At 40.3% G+C, this 20,719-nt stretch overlaps 1 protein-coding gene across 1 annotated transcript in view; it reads right to left on the bottom strand.

Annotated features, from left to right (window-relative positions):
• Positions 1-8,750, bottom strand: part of epas1b (endothelial PAS domain protein 1b) — a 60,768-nt gene extending 52,018 nt beyond the window's left edge. The window contains exon 1 of the mRNA XM_060925609.1: positions 8,202-8,750. Coding sequence (XP_060781592.1) covers positions 8,202-8,227 — 26 coding nt within the window. The 5' untranslated portion in view covers positions 8,228-8,750. The remainder of the gene's footprint in view (positions 1-8,201) is intronic.
• Between the last annotated feature and the right edge of the window lie 11,969 nt (positions 8,751-20,719).

The raw sequence follows: 20,719 nt of genomic DNA, 5'->3' as shown, positions 1-20,719 counted from the left end.
AGCATGCTTTGCCAGACAGCAGCAGGTACCATTTTTATGATGGTCTTCGGTATGACCCGACCGTGAGTAGAACTCGCGATCTCCCGATCAAGAGGCAGACACGCTAACCACTAGGCCAACTCACCTAGGTGTACCCCGCCTCTTGCCCATAGTCAGCTGGGATAGGCTCCAGCTTGCCCGTGACCCTGTAGAACAGGATAAGCGGCTACAAATGATGGATGGATAATATTGTTAGCATATTGCTTATCCTACGTGTATTACATCACTCTACCCAATGGAGAATGAGCGTTGAATATGATTGACGATATTGCATGGTTGCCAAGACAACATGACGGCACACATCGGAGATGTAAAACTTCCACACTAGCGAGTGACTGGGACAATTTTTAAACAAACATGGCTGCCAGGTTTGCTTCATTAAATACAGAAGATTTTGAGAGAATTTTGAAAGAGAATTACGTGTTGAACACCCAAAAGGAATGTAGTATAATAATAATAATAATAATAATAGCTGGCTTTTTTCATGGTACTATATATCAGATATATTACATTCAGCTGGCATGATACTGAACTCGTCTTTGTCTCGTTCAGTATCATGCTAGCTGAATGGAATATATCTGATATACCACTCAACACCAGCCAATATTATTGAAACATTTAATGGACTGATTTGAAATCACAGGAACAATCTTGTTGGTTCAATAAAGCCAAAATAGTCCAGTTTTCTCTCTTGCATTTCCATTCTCGTCATGAGGGTCAATGAAGTAATAAACTCTTGAGTGCAACACTGGAATTGCTCAATAACTTTGCCATTCATGGCTAAGAATCCTAATACACAACAGCAAATCTCGCACTAGTACTTGCACCGCTACCTGAACCGTGTCTTATGAAGCTAAACCAGCCACGACAACATGCTATTTTCAACCCGGTATAATGTACTAATGGTGCAGAACTAAAGAAAAGGTTGCCCTCAAATGACTCATTCCCAGTGCATACCATGCATGCTGTTCCATACTTGGGAAGAACAATAAGTAAATTACACTACAAAAATGGACAAACTGACTGACTCTCTCTCTCTCTCTCTCTCTGAATATGTGCAAGATAAGTCTGCACTTTCTCAAATGTTTCCTGCAACGACCTAGAATATTTAGCCCATAACACTGTCCTGAACTCTCAAGTGGTTTCAGTGCTTAACCTCCTAGGGCCTAGCGGTCACATATGTGGACAGCACTTTTTAGAAATTCAGAACAAGAATCCACATATGTGGACATACTTTTTCTCAAAAAGTACATCTTATCAAAGATGATGCTTAGTTTTTATTCTAATCAGGTTCTAATAAGCCCAAATAGCAAAAAGAAATAAAAAATGCATGTAAAAAAAACAGCTTGGGTCTTAGGAGGTTAAGAGTTCTTCATGTATGGTTAGTGTTTTGAGCTTCCTTAAAGGGATGTTTTGCATCTTTTCTGATCAGGAAACACTATTTAAGGGACCTACAGATAACCTTTAAAGAGTTCCCTTGAGGAATAAGTGAAGAACTTTTAATTAATGGTTCTAGATTTTACCATTTTCTTTTTGAGGAACTGAAATGTTACGGTCATGGACTGTAAGTAATATAAATAAATATAAATAAACATGGAAAAACAAGTGCATTTAAATTGACCAACTGAAACATCTATTGATTCAAGTGAGACGCTGGACCCGAAACACAGGTCCAACAACAGATGCATATCTAAAACAGTTAGTTACGACTTTACTATTATTAAATTGAGGTGTCGCGTGGATTTTTCAAAAGCTTCACCTGAGGTAAAGACGCAGCCACATTATCTTTAGTGAAACCAATTCTTTCGCACTTGCTGAAGGCTTTCCAAACGGTATCTGTGGGACAATTGTTTTTCATGTCAAGTTTCAGGTTCCATAAAGAGCCATCAATGAGGCACTAGCGTTTTTATATTTGGATTTTTTTTTTTAAGAGCCGCAATGAATTTGATCTTTCAGCCCTGCGTTTACAGCTATGTGCGATTATTGCTCCATTTTACACATGGCACAAAGTACTTCATATCTTTTGAATTTAACCCTCTACAGCTTTGGATTTTACACTCATCTTTACACATTAGCGCGGAGAAATTCAAACCACACCTGAAAAGCATCCTCATCCACATGTGTTACAGATCACGATATTATTAACCTCTCTACCCCCTTGAGCACTCTCACTCTCTCTCTAACACACACTCTCTCTGTGGTTTTAATCAAAATGTCACCAGAGAGCTTGCATGTCTCTCGATAGCCTCAGGTGCAGCTCAAAATTTACAGCAGCCATCTGCTCCTCTTGCGACACAACTATTTTCATAATAAGCCGGACCACTTTGGGCTAAACAGCAGCCAGGCAAGAAGAAATCCACAAAACTGGATTAACCAACCAGGTAAGGACACAGAGTACGAGTCTCTCACCATACGTCCTCCTTGATACTGCCTTCGTATTCGGAAGAAGCGTGTTTATTTGAACATTTTCCCAGTGATTACTTTCAGCACGACAGATTCCTTTAAACAGGACGAGTCTAACTGTTCACATCGGATGGATCATCCTTAACGTTTTCAAACCCAAGAGGCTCCAAGAACCGTAAAGCAATGGGCAAACCTCCTCAACCTTGCACACTTATAAGCAGTAATTCTGTGATTTTGGCCTCTTACTAAACACAAACTGCAAAAATGCATCCCCTGCTAATCTCTGATCCCCTGGAACAATTTGTTCCCTCACACTGCAAAACAAGCACACAACATTGGCACAACATCTCTCACTCACGAAAAGCGACCTCGAGACGAATGGTGCCATACATTGTGGATGCTGAAGGACCCGACTGCCATAGACACATACGGGTCTCACAACCACGCAACAGAAAACAGTTTGTTATTCGGGTCCATCTAAAATAAGATAGCGCTGTATATTGCAATTAAAGGAAGTGGGAGACTGGCGGACAGGAAAGACTAGGAGACAGGCTTCTTAGGCAAAGGAAAGTTCTAGTCAAGCCCAACCAATATGACATATGACGAGGTGAAGGCTGAAAAAGGCGGAGAAAAAAAAGACAGCATAATCTCTTAAACTAAAAAGCTTTGTATGTGCCCCTGCTGTTAGCCGAGGGTGGGGATTTAGAGGCCTAGATTCACATTCTCTCCTGAGATCCTGTCACAATAAACTGCACATTTTTGTAGAGTCAGACAGCTGGGATAGAATTCTCTGCTGTCAGCAATCATCTCAATCTCCTCGAGAACATCAGCCCACATGAGACCAATACAATCCCACTAAATGTCAATTCGAAAATTTTCTGAACAATGCTCAGATGGCAAGAAAGCATGGATACAACTTCTCACAACTTCATATGACTATCCTGTCACATTAGCCGACTCCCTGTTTCTCCCATTAACACCTAGTCAGTAGAAAGCGTAGCCTCTAATTACCTGTAGACCCTGATAGACGGAACAGAAGGCATCTGTTCTCAGCAGAGCTGTAAGCTGGACATCGCTGTCGGAGGACTGAGAGGCTCTGAGGTGGCAGGGACAGAGCTTGGATAGAGCTTGCACTGGCAGGGCTGGCACTGAGAGCCCTGGGAAGCAAGCCACCGTTTGCCCTTTGGCTAGATCAGTTTAACCTAGGTGAGTGCTGAGAAGTCTCTTGCTTCCTCTGCGTCTCAATATCCGATAGGGAAATGAAGATAGTGCAACTCAACTGCCCCATATTGCTGTCCAACCTGAATCTTCATGTGTAGTTGGGATACGCAAAGGTGTACTGCTAGATGCAAAGACAAAATAGTTTGTTTGTTTGTTTGCTTGTTTTTTTAAACAGATATTGGTGTACAAATGGGCAAAACATAACCAGATTTCCTCAAAAGGTTTCTCAATGATTCTCTGAACATTTAGATGCCTTTTCAACGTTCTGCTTAGAAACCTTCAGAGTTCCATCACAAAGTCAAACAGAAATATCTGTTCGAGTTCTGGATTGAACCATTTTCTATGAGTGTTTATAATTGTAACCTTATCAAACATCATGCAGGCTTTACTGTTACCAAAATATGTAGAAAGAAAATAAATGCTTCTCTTTTCATTCTTTGAAATATGTTATACATTTAATCAGGTCATTTAATACATGGTCCAAAAGCCTGTTGTGAAAGCATGCATCAAAATTAAAAAAAAAAAAAAAAACAAGCTCGACATAAACAGTATTCATCTACTGAATGTCAGCAACAGCTCAAAGATGGATTTCCCTAAATTATTTAACGGCAAATAAATTGCACAGACCAGCACACCATGCATACATCTCTAGAGGTCCAAGATGGCTGACACATTTGTTGCGAAAGCCTCCTCACTCCAATTCGGCCTTCGTCCCTTAAGGAAATGCTCAACAGTTTTTGCATTCCCCTTGGAATTGCAATATCCTGATACTAAAGATACATGCTCTTCATTTGAGTGTAATACCAATGTTTGTGTTCAGTTTCCCTCTGATTGATCTGATAAAGGCACAGAGAGCATGCAGGGAACTACCAGTCACGAGGCCGGAGCAGACTTTTAGGCGCTTTGTCTACCAAGCACACACACACACAGACACACACACACACAAACATGGTGAGCCTAAAATTTTCAGCATTTTCTTTAAAGGGATATTCCACTAAGTTTTCAAAACTTTAGAAGAATTGGTTCAGGAAGAAGCAAACAGTCATGCAGAGTGTTTTGAAGAAAAACTATTCAATGTCTAAAAATTGCCCAAAAAAAACTATCTCGAAATTTACTAGCACAGATGTCTTTACAGTGTTTGTGACAAGAAGCTCAATTTCCAGTGAAGCTACATGCATCTTCTGGGATTTTATATTTCTCAGCTGAACAATCCGATCCATTAAGTGTGGCCTGCACAAACTAATCTGTTCTCATGAAGATTTATAGGCCTGCTGGACATGACAGATACAGAACAACATTACCTTCGATGCTGAATCAGCATATCAGGAATGGGAAAGTCTAGTGGAGTGATTTTTGAAATTTGACCTTAATTTGCACAGTGTCGATTTCATAGTGATTTTATATCCCATAAAAAATGCATAAGCAACCAATCTATGTAATAATTATATCTGACACTGAAACCTGCTGTTTCCCCAAGTAGACTATCCAGTACAAAAACATGTAGTGTGTCTGTATAATACGTGAAGTTCAAATTATTATGATGATGATATTCATTATTATGGCCATATTTCCAAGGAGAATATATATATATATTGCATGGACACGAGTGTTTCACTGGGAAATATACACCACTCGTATTTTTCATATGAGCTACATCTGGGACATCGAGAATTGCAACTTTGACATATTTCTCTATATGTCACTCATAAGGAAATTGATGAATTGTTTTGATAAATTTGGGTACTTTTTGTTTGTGAATGTGTCAATATAATAAAAAGAAAAATCACATGTTGGCTTGAAGATATGAAGTTTATCTTCTTGTGTTGAAAAACTCGCATTTTTCATACGAAATACATCACGGATCTGAGTGATATATTTCCTGATATTTCACTCCGATGATGTCACTCCCAGTGTTTTCCCACTGACTGGACACACAATGTCAAAATGGTGAACCAGTTCAAAATTTAAATCCTTTTGATTAACTGGCGCATTTTTTGTGGATGCGTCCATATAAAGACTATTACACAGTGGCGCGAAGATATGAAGTTTATCTTCTCGTGTTGAAAATATTTTCACTTGTTTGCTTTGCTCACTTGTGATATATACATTCACCACTCAAAGATAAACTTCATATCTTCGCACAACTGTGTAATATCCTCTCTCATATTTTATATATATATATATATATATATATATATATATATATATATATATATATATATGTGTGTAATAGCAACATAAAAATATTATCGAAATAACACATTTATTATATATTAATAACACACACATACACATGTATTTTATACTACACGTGTATGTGTTAATATATTAATATATTATTAATATGTTATTAATATAGAATAAATGTGTGTTATTTCAATAATGCATATTTTTAAGTTCGCCATTATTTATATTAATATAAGGACATTACACATGATCATAACTGAAAAAGCCAGATGTTACCCACACACTGGCCTTCCAAAGATCGTCATGAGCACCACCATTTAATAGTAAAATCACAAAACATAACAAAGATAAGCCTCACACATGCATATCACTCAGCAGTTAATGTGACACACTTACAAATCTACCTCGAGTATTTTAATCACAATTATACATGTGCCAGATTACGTCAACACCACAGCAATCAGAGAACTCTGGATGCCCTTTTCAACCACTTGAAAAAAAAAATTTAGTTATATATATTCAGAGTACTGTATGCCATAATACTGAGGACATATCTCATAATTATAACTTTGTATCTTGTAATTATTTTTGAATTGTCTGAATCGTAATAATAATTTACTATTTCATAATAATGAGCACTTCTTTTTTTTTTCAAAACTGTTCCTTAAGATCTCATTATCATGAGATAGCAAGTCATAATTGTGAGATAGTACCTCATACATAAGAGATAGAAAGTCAGAATTCGGAGGATATGACCTGAGATATTATGTCATAATTATGAGAAAAATTCTCATTAGCATGGTGGCAGAAACAGACTTATATAGAGAAGCTATCTTCCCCCCCTCAGTAAAGAGACAGCATACAGGTGACACCAGTCAGGGTTTTGTGTGTCACTGTGCAGTGAGAAGTAAGACGACAGACGTGGACTAACACGACTTTATTCAGAGTTAAAATACTGAAGAAAGTGAGAAATAATAATAATAATAATAGGTCTAACCACTGCAGTATCATGAGATAGCAAGTCATAATTGTGAGATAGGATCTCAGACATAAGAGATAGAAAGTCAGAATTCGGAGGATATGACCGTAAAATTCTCATTAGCATGGTGGCAGAAACAGACTTACATAGAGAAGTCATCTTTTTTCTTTTTTTTTCTCTCAGTAAAGAGACAGCATACAGGTGACACCAGTCAGGGTTTTGTGTGTCACTGTGCAGTGAGAAGTAAGACGACAGACATGGACTAACACGACTTTATTCAGAGTTAAAATACTGAAGAAAGTGAGAAATAATAATAATAATAATAGGTCTAACCACTGCAGTATCATGAGATAGCAAGTCATAATTGTGAGATAGGATCTCAGACATAAGAGATAGAAAGTCAGAATTCGGAGGATATGACCGCAAAATTCTCATTAGCATGGTGGCAGAAACAGACTTACATAGAGAAGTCATCTTTTTTTCTTTTTTTTTTTCTCAGTAAAGAGACAGCATACAGGTGACACCAGTCAGGGTTTTGTGTGTCACTGTGCAGTGACAAGTAAGACGACAGACGTGGACTAACACGACTGTATTCAGAGTTAAAATACTGAAGAAAGTGAGAAATAATAATAATAATAATAGGTCTAACCACTGCATTATCATGAGATAGCAAGTCATAACTGTGAGATAGGATCTCAGACATAAGAGATAGAAAGTCAGAATTCAGAGGATATGACCGCCTTGAGATATTATGCCATAATTATGAGAAAAATTCTCATTAGCATGGTGGCAGAAACAGACTTACATAGAGAAGTCATCTTTTTTCTTTTTTTTTCTCTCAGTAAAGAGACAGCATACAGGTGACACCAGTCAGGGTTTTGTGTGTCACTGTGCAGTGAGAAGTAAGACGACAGGCGTGGACTAACACGACTTTATTCAGAGTTAAAATACTGAAGAAAGTGAGAAATAATAATAATAATAATAATAATAATAATAACAGCAACCACAAAACACCACCAATAATAATAATAATAATAATAAATAGTCTAACCACTGCATTAAAGTGTGTATTATTATGTACACACACATAAATGAGCAATTAGTTTGAGGCTTTATGAGCAAAATATTTTCTGTGACACAATTAGCTCTGAGATGTGTTCAGTAATGAAATAATGAAATAATACAGCAGCAGCAGCAGGTGTTGTTTCCCCCTAAACTATTTCGGTTTTATTCTCATTTTCATATTATTATATCTAGTCCCTTTCTCTCAGTATACTGAATCTCCCCAAAACAGCACACAACTTATGAGAGCAGCAGCAGAACTGTGTCTCTGAGAAACAGCATGTGTTTCAGGGAAATCTCATCAACTCACCTTTTCTTGTCTTTCTCGGCTGTCATCTTTCAGAAGTGAGCTCTCTCTCTCTCTCTCTCTCTCTCTCTGTCTCACACACACACACACACACACACACACACACTCTCTGTTCCTGGAGCCTGATTTCTCCGAAACACACACACACACACACACACACACAGGCACTTCGGTGGCGTCGATATTCTAACAGTCACAAACAATAACAGCAACAACAGTAACTCCTGTGTGTGTGTGTGTGTGTGTGTGCAGGTTTAGGGATTAGTCTAAGGGAGGGGAGGGGGAGCTACGCGGTTTTGTTTTTAGTTAAAAAGAAATACATAAAATCCATTCCGGGTTCAAAGGCGAGGCTGTACAGTCTCAGGGTCGGTCAGCCTTCCCCTCTTCCCTCCTTCCTTCCCTCCTTCCCCTCTTCCCTCCACCGGTTTAATCACAGCAGGTAAAATCCGCGGAGTCCGGCGCGCGCTCAAATGACCAGCTCGCGCTTCTACCGGTTTCAGACGGTCTGCAGAACTTTGCACGCGCTGCCCGGACTCACACCAGCAGCGCCAGCACGCTGCTCTCAGCTGAGACATTAATCACAGCATCCTGATTGGTCCGTTTGCTGGCTAAAACACGCCCACCGCGTCATGCTCACAAACTCTGACAGCAGCAACCTGTGGTGTAACTGCTGTGGATATTCTCATCTCATCTCATCTCATCTCATTATCTGTAGCCGCTTTATCCTGTTCTACAGGGTCGCAGGCAAGCTGGAGCCTATCCCAGCTGACTACGGGCGAAAGGCGGGGTACACCCTGGACAAGTCGCCAGGTCATCACAGGGCTGACACATAGACGCAGACAACCATTCACACTCACATTCACACCTACGGTCAATTTAGAGTCACCAGTTAACCTAACCTGCATGTCTTTGGACTGTGGGGGAAACCACAGCACCCAGAGGAAACCCACGCGGACACGGGGAGAACATGCAAACTCCGCACAGAAAGGCCCTTGCTGGCCACGGGGCTCGAACCCGGACCTTCTTGCTGTGAGGCGACAGTGCTAACCACTACACCACCGTGCCGCCCTGCTGTGGATATTCTCATCTCATCTCATTATCTGTAGCCGCTTTATCCTGTTCTACAGGGTCGCAGGCAAGCTGGAGCCTATCCCAGCTGACTACGGGCGAAAGGCGGGGTACACCCTGGACAAGTCGCCAGGTCATCACAGGGCTGACACATAGACACAGACAACCATTCACACCTACAGTCAATTTAGAGTCACCAGTTAACCTAACCTGCATGTCTTTGGACTGTGGGGGAAACCGGAGCACCCGGAGGAAACCCACGCGGACACGGGGAGAACATGCAAACTCCGCACAGAAAGGCCCTCGCCGGCCACGGGGCTCGAACCCGGACCTTCTTGCTGTGAGGCGACAGCGCTAACCACTACACCACCGTGCCGCCCTGCTGTGGATATTATCTGCAATAATTAATGACTCTGTGGTGGCATCAGCGATTTTCTCCGCTGTGGTCTGCTGGGGCTGTGGAAGTTCAGAGAGGGACAGGAAGAAACTTAATAAACTGTTCAGAAGGGCTGGCTCAGTCTTGGACTGTCCTCTGGACTCCATTGAGGTGGTGGGTGAGAGGAGGATGTTAGCCAAGCTGACCTCAATCATGGAGAACCCCTCTCACCCCCTACATGAGGCTGTGGGGGCTTTAAGCAGCTCTTTTAGTAGTAGACTGCTACACCCACGGTGTAAGAAGGAGAGATACCGCAGGTCATTCATACCTGCTGCTGTCAGACTGTATAACACCCACAACCTGTTTGTCGTTATATTTGCACTACTTCACCACTACTACCTCTGCCATCTCTCATCGATGCAATTATTATAGGCCTTAAACTATTTTTATGCATACTTATATTTATATATACACTACCATTCAAAAGTCTTGGGTCACCCAGACAATTTTGTGTTTTCCATGAAAAGTCACACTTTTATTTCCCACCATAAGTTGTAAAATGAATAGAAAATATAGTCAAGACATTTTTCTGGCCATTTTGAGCATTTAATCGACCCCACAAATGTGATGCTCCAGAAACTCAATCTGCTCAAAGGAAGGTCAGTTTTATAGCTTCTCTAAAGAGCTCAACTGTTTTCAGCTGTGCTAACATGATTGTACAAGGGTTTTCTAATCCTCCATTAGCCTTCTGAGGCAATGAGCAAACACATTGTACCATTAGAACACTGGAGTGAGAGTTGCTGGAAATGGGCCTCTATACACCTATGGAGATATTGCACCAAAAACCAGACATTTGCAGCTAGAATAGTCATTTAGCACATTAGCGATGTATAGAGTGGATTTCTGATTAGTTTAAAGTGATCTTCATTTAAAAGAACAGTGCTTTTCTTTCAAAAGTAAGGACATTTCAAAGTGACCCCAAACTTTTGAACGGTAGTGTATATATGTGTGTATACGGTATATACAGAGTCTACCTGTAATGTGCAATTTTTCCGAGCCTCTCAATAAGGCAATTTTTCTATACTTTTTCACGGTAGATAATGCAAATAGCCCTCTGTATTTAATCCTTCATTTGTCTAATTTTTATTTCAGTTTTATTTGTTATCTGTTTGACATTTTCTTGCTACTGTAACACGTGAATTTCCCCGATGTGGGATGAATAAAGTGAATCTAATCTAATCTAATCTAATCTAATCTAATCTAATCTAATGTAATTAATAATAATTTGTTGTTTATTTCTTGTGAAGATTTATTTGTATTGTGCAACTCAAGCCCAAGCCTTCTCAGTCCTTCTTTCTACATGTCAGAACATGTCTCAGGGTTTACATGTACAGTAGATGTGAGACTATTTAAGACACTTTTGCAGTGTAGTGAGTAACAGGTGCTGAGGGAGAACCATGTGAGGACAAACAGTGCTAATTTCTGCTGGAAAGCACCACATCTGGTGGGATCACAGGACGCAATTAATTGCGGGAATCCACCAAGAAAGTTTCAAGAAGTTGTTTATCCTCTGTTTTCACGGTGATCCTAGTATTTCCTATTTTGATTTTGAGGGTTTTTTTGTTCAAGACTCATTCCCTCTGTGTTGTATGCAGCCAGCGAGTTCGACGGTGGATTGTTGACGGTGAATTGGAATGAAGAGAAAAATAAATCCATCTGTATAAAGAACCAGCATCACTTATTTCATGGAGGGAGTGATATGTGGTGTAGTAGTTAAATTTACTACTACAACCCCAAACCAGGACAAGTTAGGACAGTGTTTTGAAATTGAAAATAAAATGGCTTGTAAATAATTTTTTTTTTTTGGCCTGTATTCCACTCAAAACTATACAACAGCACATTATTTCAGGTTTTAGCTCAGAAATGTTGTTTTGTTTTGTTTTGTTTTGTTCCCCCCTCCCCAAAATAAACACATTTTGTGGTGTAAGTGGTTAGCACTGTTGCCTCACAGTAAGAAGGTTCTGGGTTTGAGCCCAGCGGTGTAGAGTTTGTATATTCTGAGGTGGAAAAGTGGTCTGATGAGTCGACTTTTTGGAAATCATGGACATTGTGTCCTCTAGGCTACATCTAGGTCAGCCGACCAACTCCGTCTTGTTGTTCCTCGCTCTAGGCTAAAAAGCAGAGGTGACCGGGCCTTTGCAGTGATTGCACCTAAGCTCTGGAACGAGTTGCCACTGCACATACGCCTGGCTCCTTCCTTGGCTGTTTTCAAATCTCATCTAAAAACCCATTTTTATGCCCTGGCGTTCAATACAGCATGATTGTCTTATTTATTTATCTGTATGTATGTGTACATTGTTATGCTCACTGTTTGTTGTCTTTTCTGTTGTCAGCAGTACGTCAGGCTGAAGGACATCACGTCTGACACTGTAATTAGCAGCACCGGAGCACCCCAGGGCACGGTGCTGGCCCCTCTTCTCTTCACCCTGTACACCGCGGACTTCTGCTACAACTTGGAGCTGTGTCACATTCAGAAGTTTGCCGATGACACAGCCATCGTTGGGTGTATCAGTGACAACAGAGAGGAGGAGTATAGGAGCCTGGTGAGGGACTTTGCTGTGTGGTGCAGCAGGAACCATCTGCAGCTCAACACTTCAAAGACCAAGGAGCTGGTCATTGACTTTGGGAGGTCCAGACCAAGGTCACGACCAGTTCTGATCGAGGAAGTCGAGGTGGAGGCTGTGGATTCCTACCAGTACCTCGGGCTGTGGCTGGATAGCAAGCTGGACTGGACTTGCAACACCAATCACTTATACAGGAAGGGACAGAGCAGACTATACTTCCTTAAGAGGCTGCGGTCCTTTAACAACTGCAGGAGACTCCTGTGGATGTTCTATCAGTCTGTGGTTACCAGTGTCCTGTTTTACACCGTGTTGTGCTGGGGGGCAGCACATCCAAGAAGGACACATCCAGGCTGGACAAACTGATAAGGCGGGCCGGCAATGTGGTCTGCATGAAGCTGGACTCTCTGGTGACGGTGGCAGAGAAGAGGTCTATGGACAAACTATTGAACATCATGGGCGATGCCAGTCACCCATCAGCATCACCATCAGCAACCAGAGGAGCCTGTTCAGTGACAGAATGCTCCTTCCAAAGTGCAGGACGAACAGACTCAAAAACTCCTTTGTCCCTCACGCCATCAGATTGTACAACTCCTCTCTGGGGGGGGGAATAACAGGAGGACAGAGGACGGGAAGGAGCAGTAGCCTAGCCTAACAATAAGCAATACCGGACAATGTGCAATATAATGTGCAATATAAAGTGCGATATCTTTCCTGCTCCCCCCCCCACACACACACACACTTACCCTAACCCCACTTTCCCCCCTCCCCCCTCCCCTTCCTCTCTTCCCCATATCTTATTCTTTTATATTTGTATATGTAAATACTTAATTTATTTTAATTTATCTAGAAGTTTTCTCTATTTCATTTCTCTGTTTATCTGTAATGATGCTGCTGGAAACTTAATTTCCATGAGGAAACCCTCCCAAAGGGATCAATAAAGTTTTATCTAATCTAATCTAATCAAGTCGTACTACTTTGCCTGTCACTTTGGTCAGCTGCTGTTGTTTTTAAAGTGCTTTATAAATAAATGTGATTTGACTAAAGAAGTAAAGGACCATCCAGATTGTCCATCCATCCATTATCTGTAGCTGCTTATCCTGTTCTACAGGGTTGCAGGTGAGGTCATTGCAGGGCTGACACAGAGACAAACAACCATTCACACCTATGGTCAATTTAGAGCCACCAGTTAGCCTAACCTGCATGTCTTTGGACCGTGGGGGAAACCAGAGCACCCAGAAGAAACCCATGCAGATACAGGGAAAACATGCAAACTCCACACAGAAAGGCCCTTGCCAGACACTGGGCTCGAACCCAGGACCTTCTTGCTGTGAGGTGACAGTGCTAACCACTACACCACCATGCCGCCTCCATCCCGATTGTCCCAGCACAAAACTTAAAAGCCAGCATCTATGGGGGTATGTTAGCACCCATGGCATGGGCAGAGGTGGACAAAGTACCCAACTTCATTACTTAAGTCAAAGTAGAGATGCCACTGGTTAAATGTTACTCTGATACAAGTGAAAGTTCCATCCATCCATTATCTGTAGCCACTTATCCTGTTCTACAGGGTCTCAGGCAAGCTGGAGCCTATCCCAGCTGACTGTGGGCGAGAGGCGGGGTACACCCTGGACAAGTCACCAGGTTATATCACAGGGCTGACACACAGAGACAAACAACCATTCACACTTACATTACAAGTGATAGTTGCCCAGTCAAATTTTTACTGAAGTACTTGCTTTTAAAAATACTTAAGTATTAAAAGTAGTGCTGTCAAGCGATTAAAATATTTAATCGCGATTAATGTCGCGACTGTCATAGTTAACTTGCGATTAATCGCAATTTAATCGCACAATTTTGTCACATGAAAAACCATGTAATTCTCTTATCAGCATAAAAAAGTGAATGGGCTTGCTCACCGTTCGAACTATGGGGGTACTCGGGGGATTCAAGATCCCCTGAAACAGACATGAGATCCCTTGAAAACATGATTTGGGAAATGTTGGGGGGTCTCTAAAATATTGGCAAAATAATGTTTATTGACATAGCAATCGTGTGTAACACGAAGCATTTGCATATCCGAAGTGAGCGCGCGATGGAGATCCGCGCTCTGAGACAAGCGCAAGCACCCCCCCAAGGGAAAAAAAGGGACCCCCCGAAAATATCGGCATAGTTCGAACACTGGTTGTACCAATGTTTTTTTTTTTTTATTGCAGAGCATAACACGTCTTGTCACAGCCACTGCAAAGTGGGGCTGGAGCCGCCGATGGGAAAACGAAACCTAAGCCGAGCACCGTGGCTCTTCGGGGGAGGGCAGAAGACTCTGACTGTGTGGGGCGTGGCATTACAGTCTAGCTGCTATCGTTTTTCTAAGCAAAGTCTCTGCTCCAAGTTCCTGGCAGTTTCAAAAGCTTATGAAAAACCTACATCATGTCACAGAGCGTTAATCTCGCGATAAAAAATTATCGCCGTTAAAATTGAGTCAAGTTAACGCGTTAATAACGCGACATTTTTGCCAGCACTAATTAAAAGTAAATTTTCTGTCAACACACTGTTGTATTATTACTACAATGCTTACAATACCGAATGCCTCTGAAGCAACCGACTGGATTTTCTGACTAGTTTGTAGAACCTATAGAGCTGAAGCTCCACCTGGCATGCTAGCAAACTCTTTTCAAACTCGAAATCATATTTGGTAGCTAACGCTACTCGAAAAGAAAGATTTCTACATTCTGTTTATTTGGGAAGATTATGCTAAAGTTAATGTTATTCATGTTAGCGTAACTCTGTTTTTACATGCTAACTAACAGTGTTCAAGTTAACTAGCTATGTGTTAATGTTAGCTGTGGACAATGCTGTAGCAACTTGGCAGGAAAATCCATAGAAAGTCATTTGACTAACCAGACTGCACAGCTATTGCAACGTTATTGCTAGCTCTAAAAGCACAGACAACTGCATTGCAAGCTTTCTCTTGGAATAAAATGTTTATATACCTCAATATGCTTCCGCAGGTTGATGGCGAGTTTTTGTAGGCTGTGATGTGCTCCATTTTAGGCAAACAAAGCAAACATTTAAAACGAAATGAATCTTTAGTCCTTTCAGAAAACTGAAACATGGGTTCTAGGTATGGCCACGACGGCACGCATTCTCCAGAAAAACCGCCTCCTTCCATTCTGCCATCAACTGATCATGTTTAAATAATACTGCTGAGAAATTGAACTTGATTTTATATAGTCTATGGACGTGACGTGACCCTAGTGATTACTAATAGGCTGTCTCAGTGTCACCTGCGAAAAAACCAATCACGTTTTATAAAAGGAAAAAAAAACATCCACTTTCAAAGCTACTTCATAGTAATGAGTAACGAGGACCTTGATAGAAATGTAGTGGAGTGAAAAGTACGATATTTGTCTTTCAAATGTAGTGAAGTTAAAGTCATAAGTTTCCAAAAAATAATAATAATACTCAAGTAAAGTACAGATACTCAAAAAGTGTACTTAAGTACAGTACTCAAGTAAATGTACTTTGTTACTGTCCACCTCTGGGCATGGGTAACTTGCATATCTATGAAGGGACCATTAATGCTGAAAGATACATGCATTTGGAGCAACAAATGCTGCCATCCAGACAATGTCTTTTTCAGGGATGTCCTTGTTTATTCCCGCAAGACAATGCCAAGCCACATTCTGCACATGTTACAACAGTGTGGCTTTGGAGCAATAGAGTGCGAGTGCTAAACTGGCCTGCCTCCCATTTAAAATGTGTGGTGCATTATGAAGCACAAAATACGTCGATGGAGACCCCAGTCTGCTGAGCAACTGAAGTTGTATGTCAAGCAAGAATGGGAAAGAATTTCATAGTCAAAATGTCAACAATTAGTGTCTTCGGGTCCCATTTACTGACTGTGTTGTTAAAAGAAAAGGTGATGTCACACCGAGGCAGCACGGTGGTGTAGTGGTTAGGTCTGTCACCTCACAGCAAGAAGGTTCTGGTTTTGAGCCCAGTGGCCTACGGGGGACTTTCTGTGTAGAGTTTTCATGTTCTCCCCATGTCTGCGTGGGTTTCCTCCGGGTGCTTCAGTTTCCCCTAAAGACATGCAGGTTAGGTTAATTGGTGGCTCTAAGTTGTCCATAATGTGGTTGAGAGGAGAAAACCTTTATAATAATCCAGTAGGAGGCAATGGGAAACCACTATTGTAATGTTCCCTAGACACTTTGATGGCTGAAGCCGTCAGAGTGGGCACGTGACTGTAGTGATATGGAAAGGTTGTGTTTTTTTTTTAAAGTTTGGACGATAAAGCATTTACCACTTTAGAATGATGTTGTCATTCCTTCTAACAACACTTAAAAGATGTTTAAAGACTGAAGACACAGTGATGAAGCGTTTCAGGTGTGATTGTGTCCCATTCTTCCTGCAAACAAGTCTTAAGTTGTGCAACAGTACAGGGTCGTCGTGGTCATATTTTTCATTTCAAAATCAGCCACACATTCTCTATTGGGGACCAAGGGGACAGGCACACAGCCCATGTGGATATATCAGCTATACATAGATGAATGATGGTTCTTGATGCGGTGCTGTCTGAGGGATCAGCAATCACAGGTGTTCAGATTAGGCTTGTGCCCTTGCCCTTTATGCATTGAAATTCCTCCAGATTCTTTGAATTGTTTAATGATATTATGTACCATATCCCTTCATATCTTTCTTTGAGGAGCATTGTTTTTAATCCATCCATCCATCTGTTATCTGTAACCGCTTATCCTGTGCAAGGTCACAGACAAGCTGGAGCAAGAGGTGGGGTACACCCTAGACAAGTCACCAATTCATTGCAGGACTGACAAATAGAGAAAAACAACCATTCACACTCACTTTAGAGCCACCACGTAACCTAACCTGCATGTTTTTGGACTGTGGGGAAAACTGGCGCACCCGGAGGAAACCCACACAGACACGGGGTGAACATGCAAATTCCACACAGAAGGGCCCCCATCAGTCACTGGACTCCAACCCAGAACCTTCTTGCTATGAAGCAACAGTGCTAACCACTACACCATCATGCTGCCCCACGTTGTTGTTAAACATTTTAATAATTTTCTCATGCATTTGTTGATAAACTGGCGATCCTCAGCCCATCTTTACTCCTCAAACACTAGGTCTTTCTTGCATACTGATTTTGTACCAAATCATGATTACAATCACCTGTTGACATCACCTGTTTCAAATCACATCATTATTTAATTGCTTTACCTCATTACTAGCCCTAAATTGCCCCCGTTCCAACTTTTTTGGAATGTATTGCAGGCCTGAAACACAGGAATGGATGTATATTAACAACTGAAATGAAGTTGACCGGACAAAACATGAAGGTTCATACTATCTGCAATGAATACGAGTCAAAGTAAATTTAGAAATCACTGCTTTCTTTTTTTATTTTCTTTTTCCATGCCATCCCAACTTTTTCTGATTTTGGGGTTGTATGTCATTGTCTTAACTCCAGGGAGTAAAAAATAAAAAATAAAAATAAATCTTTATCATTTAAACTTAATATTTTTCATTTAAAAAAGACAGTTATTAAGATAAGAATAAATCATATAGTCAAAATTTACTTAAATTCTTCACCAGTGTGAAATGCCAAGGAAATTTGCAGTAAAGCAAAGGTACACATCATATTTCTGACTTTTGGAGAGCTTTTGCACTCTGGATACCTTTTTTTTTTATTTCCACCAGTCTTGATAGACCAAGGAGCTGTTGCATGTATCTGGAACCGGAACTGGTGGAGGAGCAGCTTCTTTTCTTCTTTTCAAAAGACTGAGAAGATATTCCATTTGGCAACGCCATGTCAGCATCTCTTTTCTGTCATGTTTTATTATTATTATTATTATTATTATTGGAGACGAAAGATCCGCTGTGGCGACCCCTAATCGGGAGCAGCCAAAAGAAGAAGAAGATTATTATTATTATTATTATTAATTTTTGGGGGGATATTTTAGAAGAAGCCTTAATTTGTCATGTATGCATTACAGCACAGTGAACTTACTTTCTTTGCATATCCTAGCTTGTTAGGAAGCTTGGGTTAGATCTCAGAGTCAGCTGTGATACAAAAGAGAGTGTTAAGGTCCTTTTTTTTCAAGGGCCCAACAGCGCTAGCTTGGCGGTAATGGGGCTTGAGCCCCAGACCTTCTGAACAGTAGCCCAAAGCCTTACTCATTGGGCCACTACTTCCCCATTTTAAAGACCCATGTCAATATATTAATTGTTATTAATTATTTATCTTTATTTTTGAATGCACAGTTTCATATAGAAATGAGTCAGAATGTGATTACCAGCAGATAATCACCATACGATACTTTGACCACATTATGACCACATATAGGTCAAGCCTCACTGACTGCCTGATTGTCTTTTTCCACCAAACCACAGTCAGGGGGGTCTTGGACAACTGGCCTTTTTCTTCTAGTTGCATCTCTCTGTTGTGTGACTAGGTGTGTTTCATTGCTATAATTAACAGTTCATTGGTGCTGGGCTTTCGTGGAATGCCCCACAGCCAGATTTTTCAGCAGAATATCCGTCATTAACCTGTTCTGTGATCTATTCTGAGTCTGTGAATTCCTTTCAAGTCATCTTGAGCTACAGTGGCATGCAAGGGAACCAGTTGCTAAGGTATAACACGATTGCACCATCATACGAAAAGAGGGTCTATTGGTTTAGTGGTTAGAGCACAGCTCTCTCATGCTCAGATGGGCTCTGGACTACTGATCATAAGGTTGTACATTTCAGTTCCAGTACTGCCAATCTGTCACTGTTGGGTCCTTGAACAGGTCCTTGAGCAACACTCATCTCCTCTGCTCAGTTCAGTTGTAAGTTGCTTTGGATAAAAAGTGGTTGTTAAGTGAATTAATATAAATATAAGGGTCTAGTCTAGTTTACATTCTTTGTATAGAAAATCAAATCCTGGATCCATGACTATAAAGTAATCAGTGGAAATTCACCTGACTACACGAGTCACTTGTAAGGGCCTACATTCCATCCCAATCATTACAATCTGTGAGTGAACAGTGCCTGCCCTATAAACTGTTGCACATTTTAAGACAGACTGTTTTCATCTGATGGAAAGTTGAATCCTGCCTTAGAACAGAATTATGTGATGAGTTTGTTCAACATGTAGCTTTTCTGCAAATGTAATGGCAATGCATTTGTATTTTACACATGATGTACAGTTTATTAATGATATGTTGTAGCGCTGGACAAACCCTTTTGCCACTGAAATAGATGGTTTTCCTTGTCGATATCATGGTGTGTGTGTGTGTGTGTGTGTGTGTGTGTGTGTGTGTGTGTGTATATATATATATATATATATATATATATATATATATATATATATATAGAGAGAGAGAGAGAGAGAGAGAGAGAGAGAGAGAGAGAGAGTAACATTTACTGTCTAAACAAAAATGTATATATACAGCACCAGTCAAAAGTTTGGACACACCTTCTAATTCAGTAATTTTTCTTTATTTTTATTAATTAAGAGACACTTCATGTCTTAAAGTAATGATGGATGTCATTTTACTTAGTTGAGCGATTTTTGACATAATATGGATTACTACAGTTGTGGAATAGGGCCATTTACTGTATGTTTATTATTTACTATTTACTGTTCGATCTCAACTCATTAAGAAGGCATGAAATTGCACTAATTAACTTTTGACGAGACACACTTGAAAAGCATTCCAGGTGACGACCTCATGAAGCTGGTTAAGATAATGCCAATAGTGTGCAATGCGTCATCAAGGTAAACCCTGGCTACTTTGAAGAATCTAAAATATGAAACAGTTTTTTTTAACACTTTTTTGTTTACCACACAATTCCATATATGTTCCATGTTATATATGTTCCACGACTTCATAGTTTTGATATTTTCAGTATTGTTCTACAATGTAGAGAAGAGTCAAAACACAGAAAAAAACATGACTGAGTATTTAATAATAATAATAATAATAATAATAATAATAATAATAATAATAAAATGTATTTCTTTAGAAGCGTGTGCATTTGATACTTTTTTCTTTTTTAAAAAATTTGCATATTATTGTCTTTTTTCCACCTCAACTACTAATCTGAGTATACAGGGCAGTATAAAGGACAATGAGGCCAAATGTGAAGCCTCCAGTGCACAAACATCTTACAAACTAATTCTGGTAATTCAACTCAGGAAGTGAGGCGTGTGTGACATTTTTCATGCCTCAGGAGGTGTGAGACCTCTGTTGAAATGGTTACCTTTGACAAGGACAGTTCTTCACTTTGATCACTGTGAGCCAGGAACTCGAAAGAGCATTTTAAGAATTTCTCTTCTGTGTCTCCATGTCATGCAATACTTTCTAACATCTTGTAGTATTGTAAAACAAGCTCATAATCTAAACTATTCATAATTCAGTCTACATGACACTAAAACTTGAATGGTT

Source organism: Neoarius graeffei, chromosome 7 (genome assembly GCF_027579695.1).
Source record: "Neoarius graeffei isolate fNeoGra1 chromosome 7, fNeoGra1.pri, whole genome shotgun sequence".
In the NCBI taxonomy this organism is placed as follows: Eukaryota; Metazoa; Chordata; class Actinopteri; order Siluriformes; family Ariidae; genus Neoarius; species Neoarius graeffei.
This window is presented reverse-complemented; position numbering and strand designations above follow the sequence as displayed.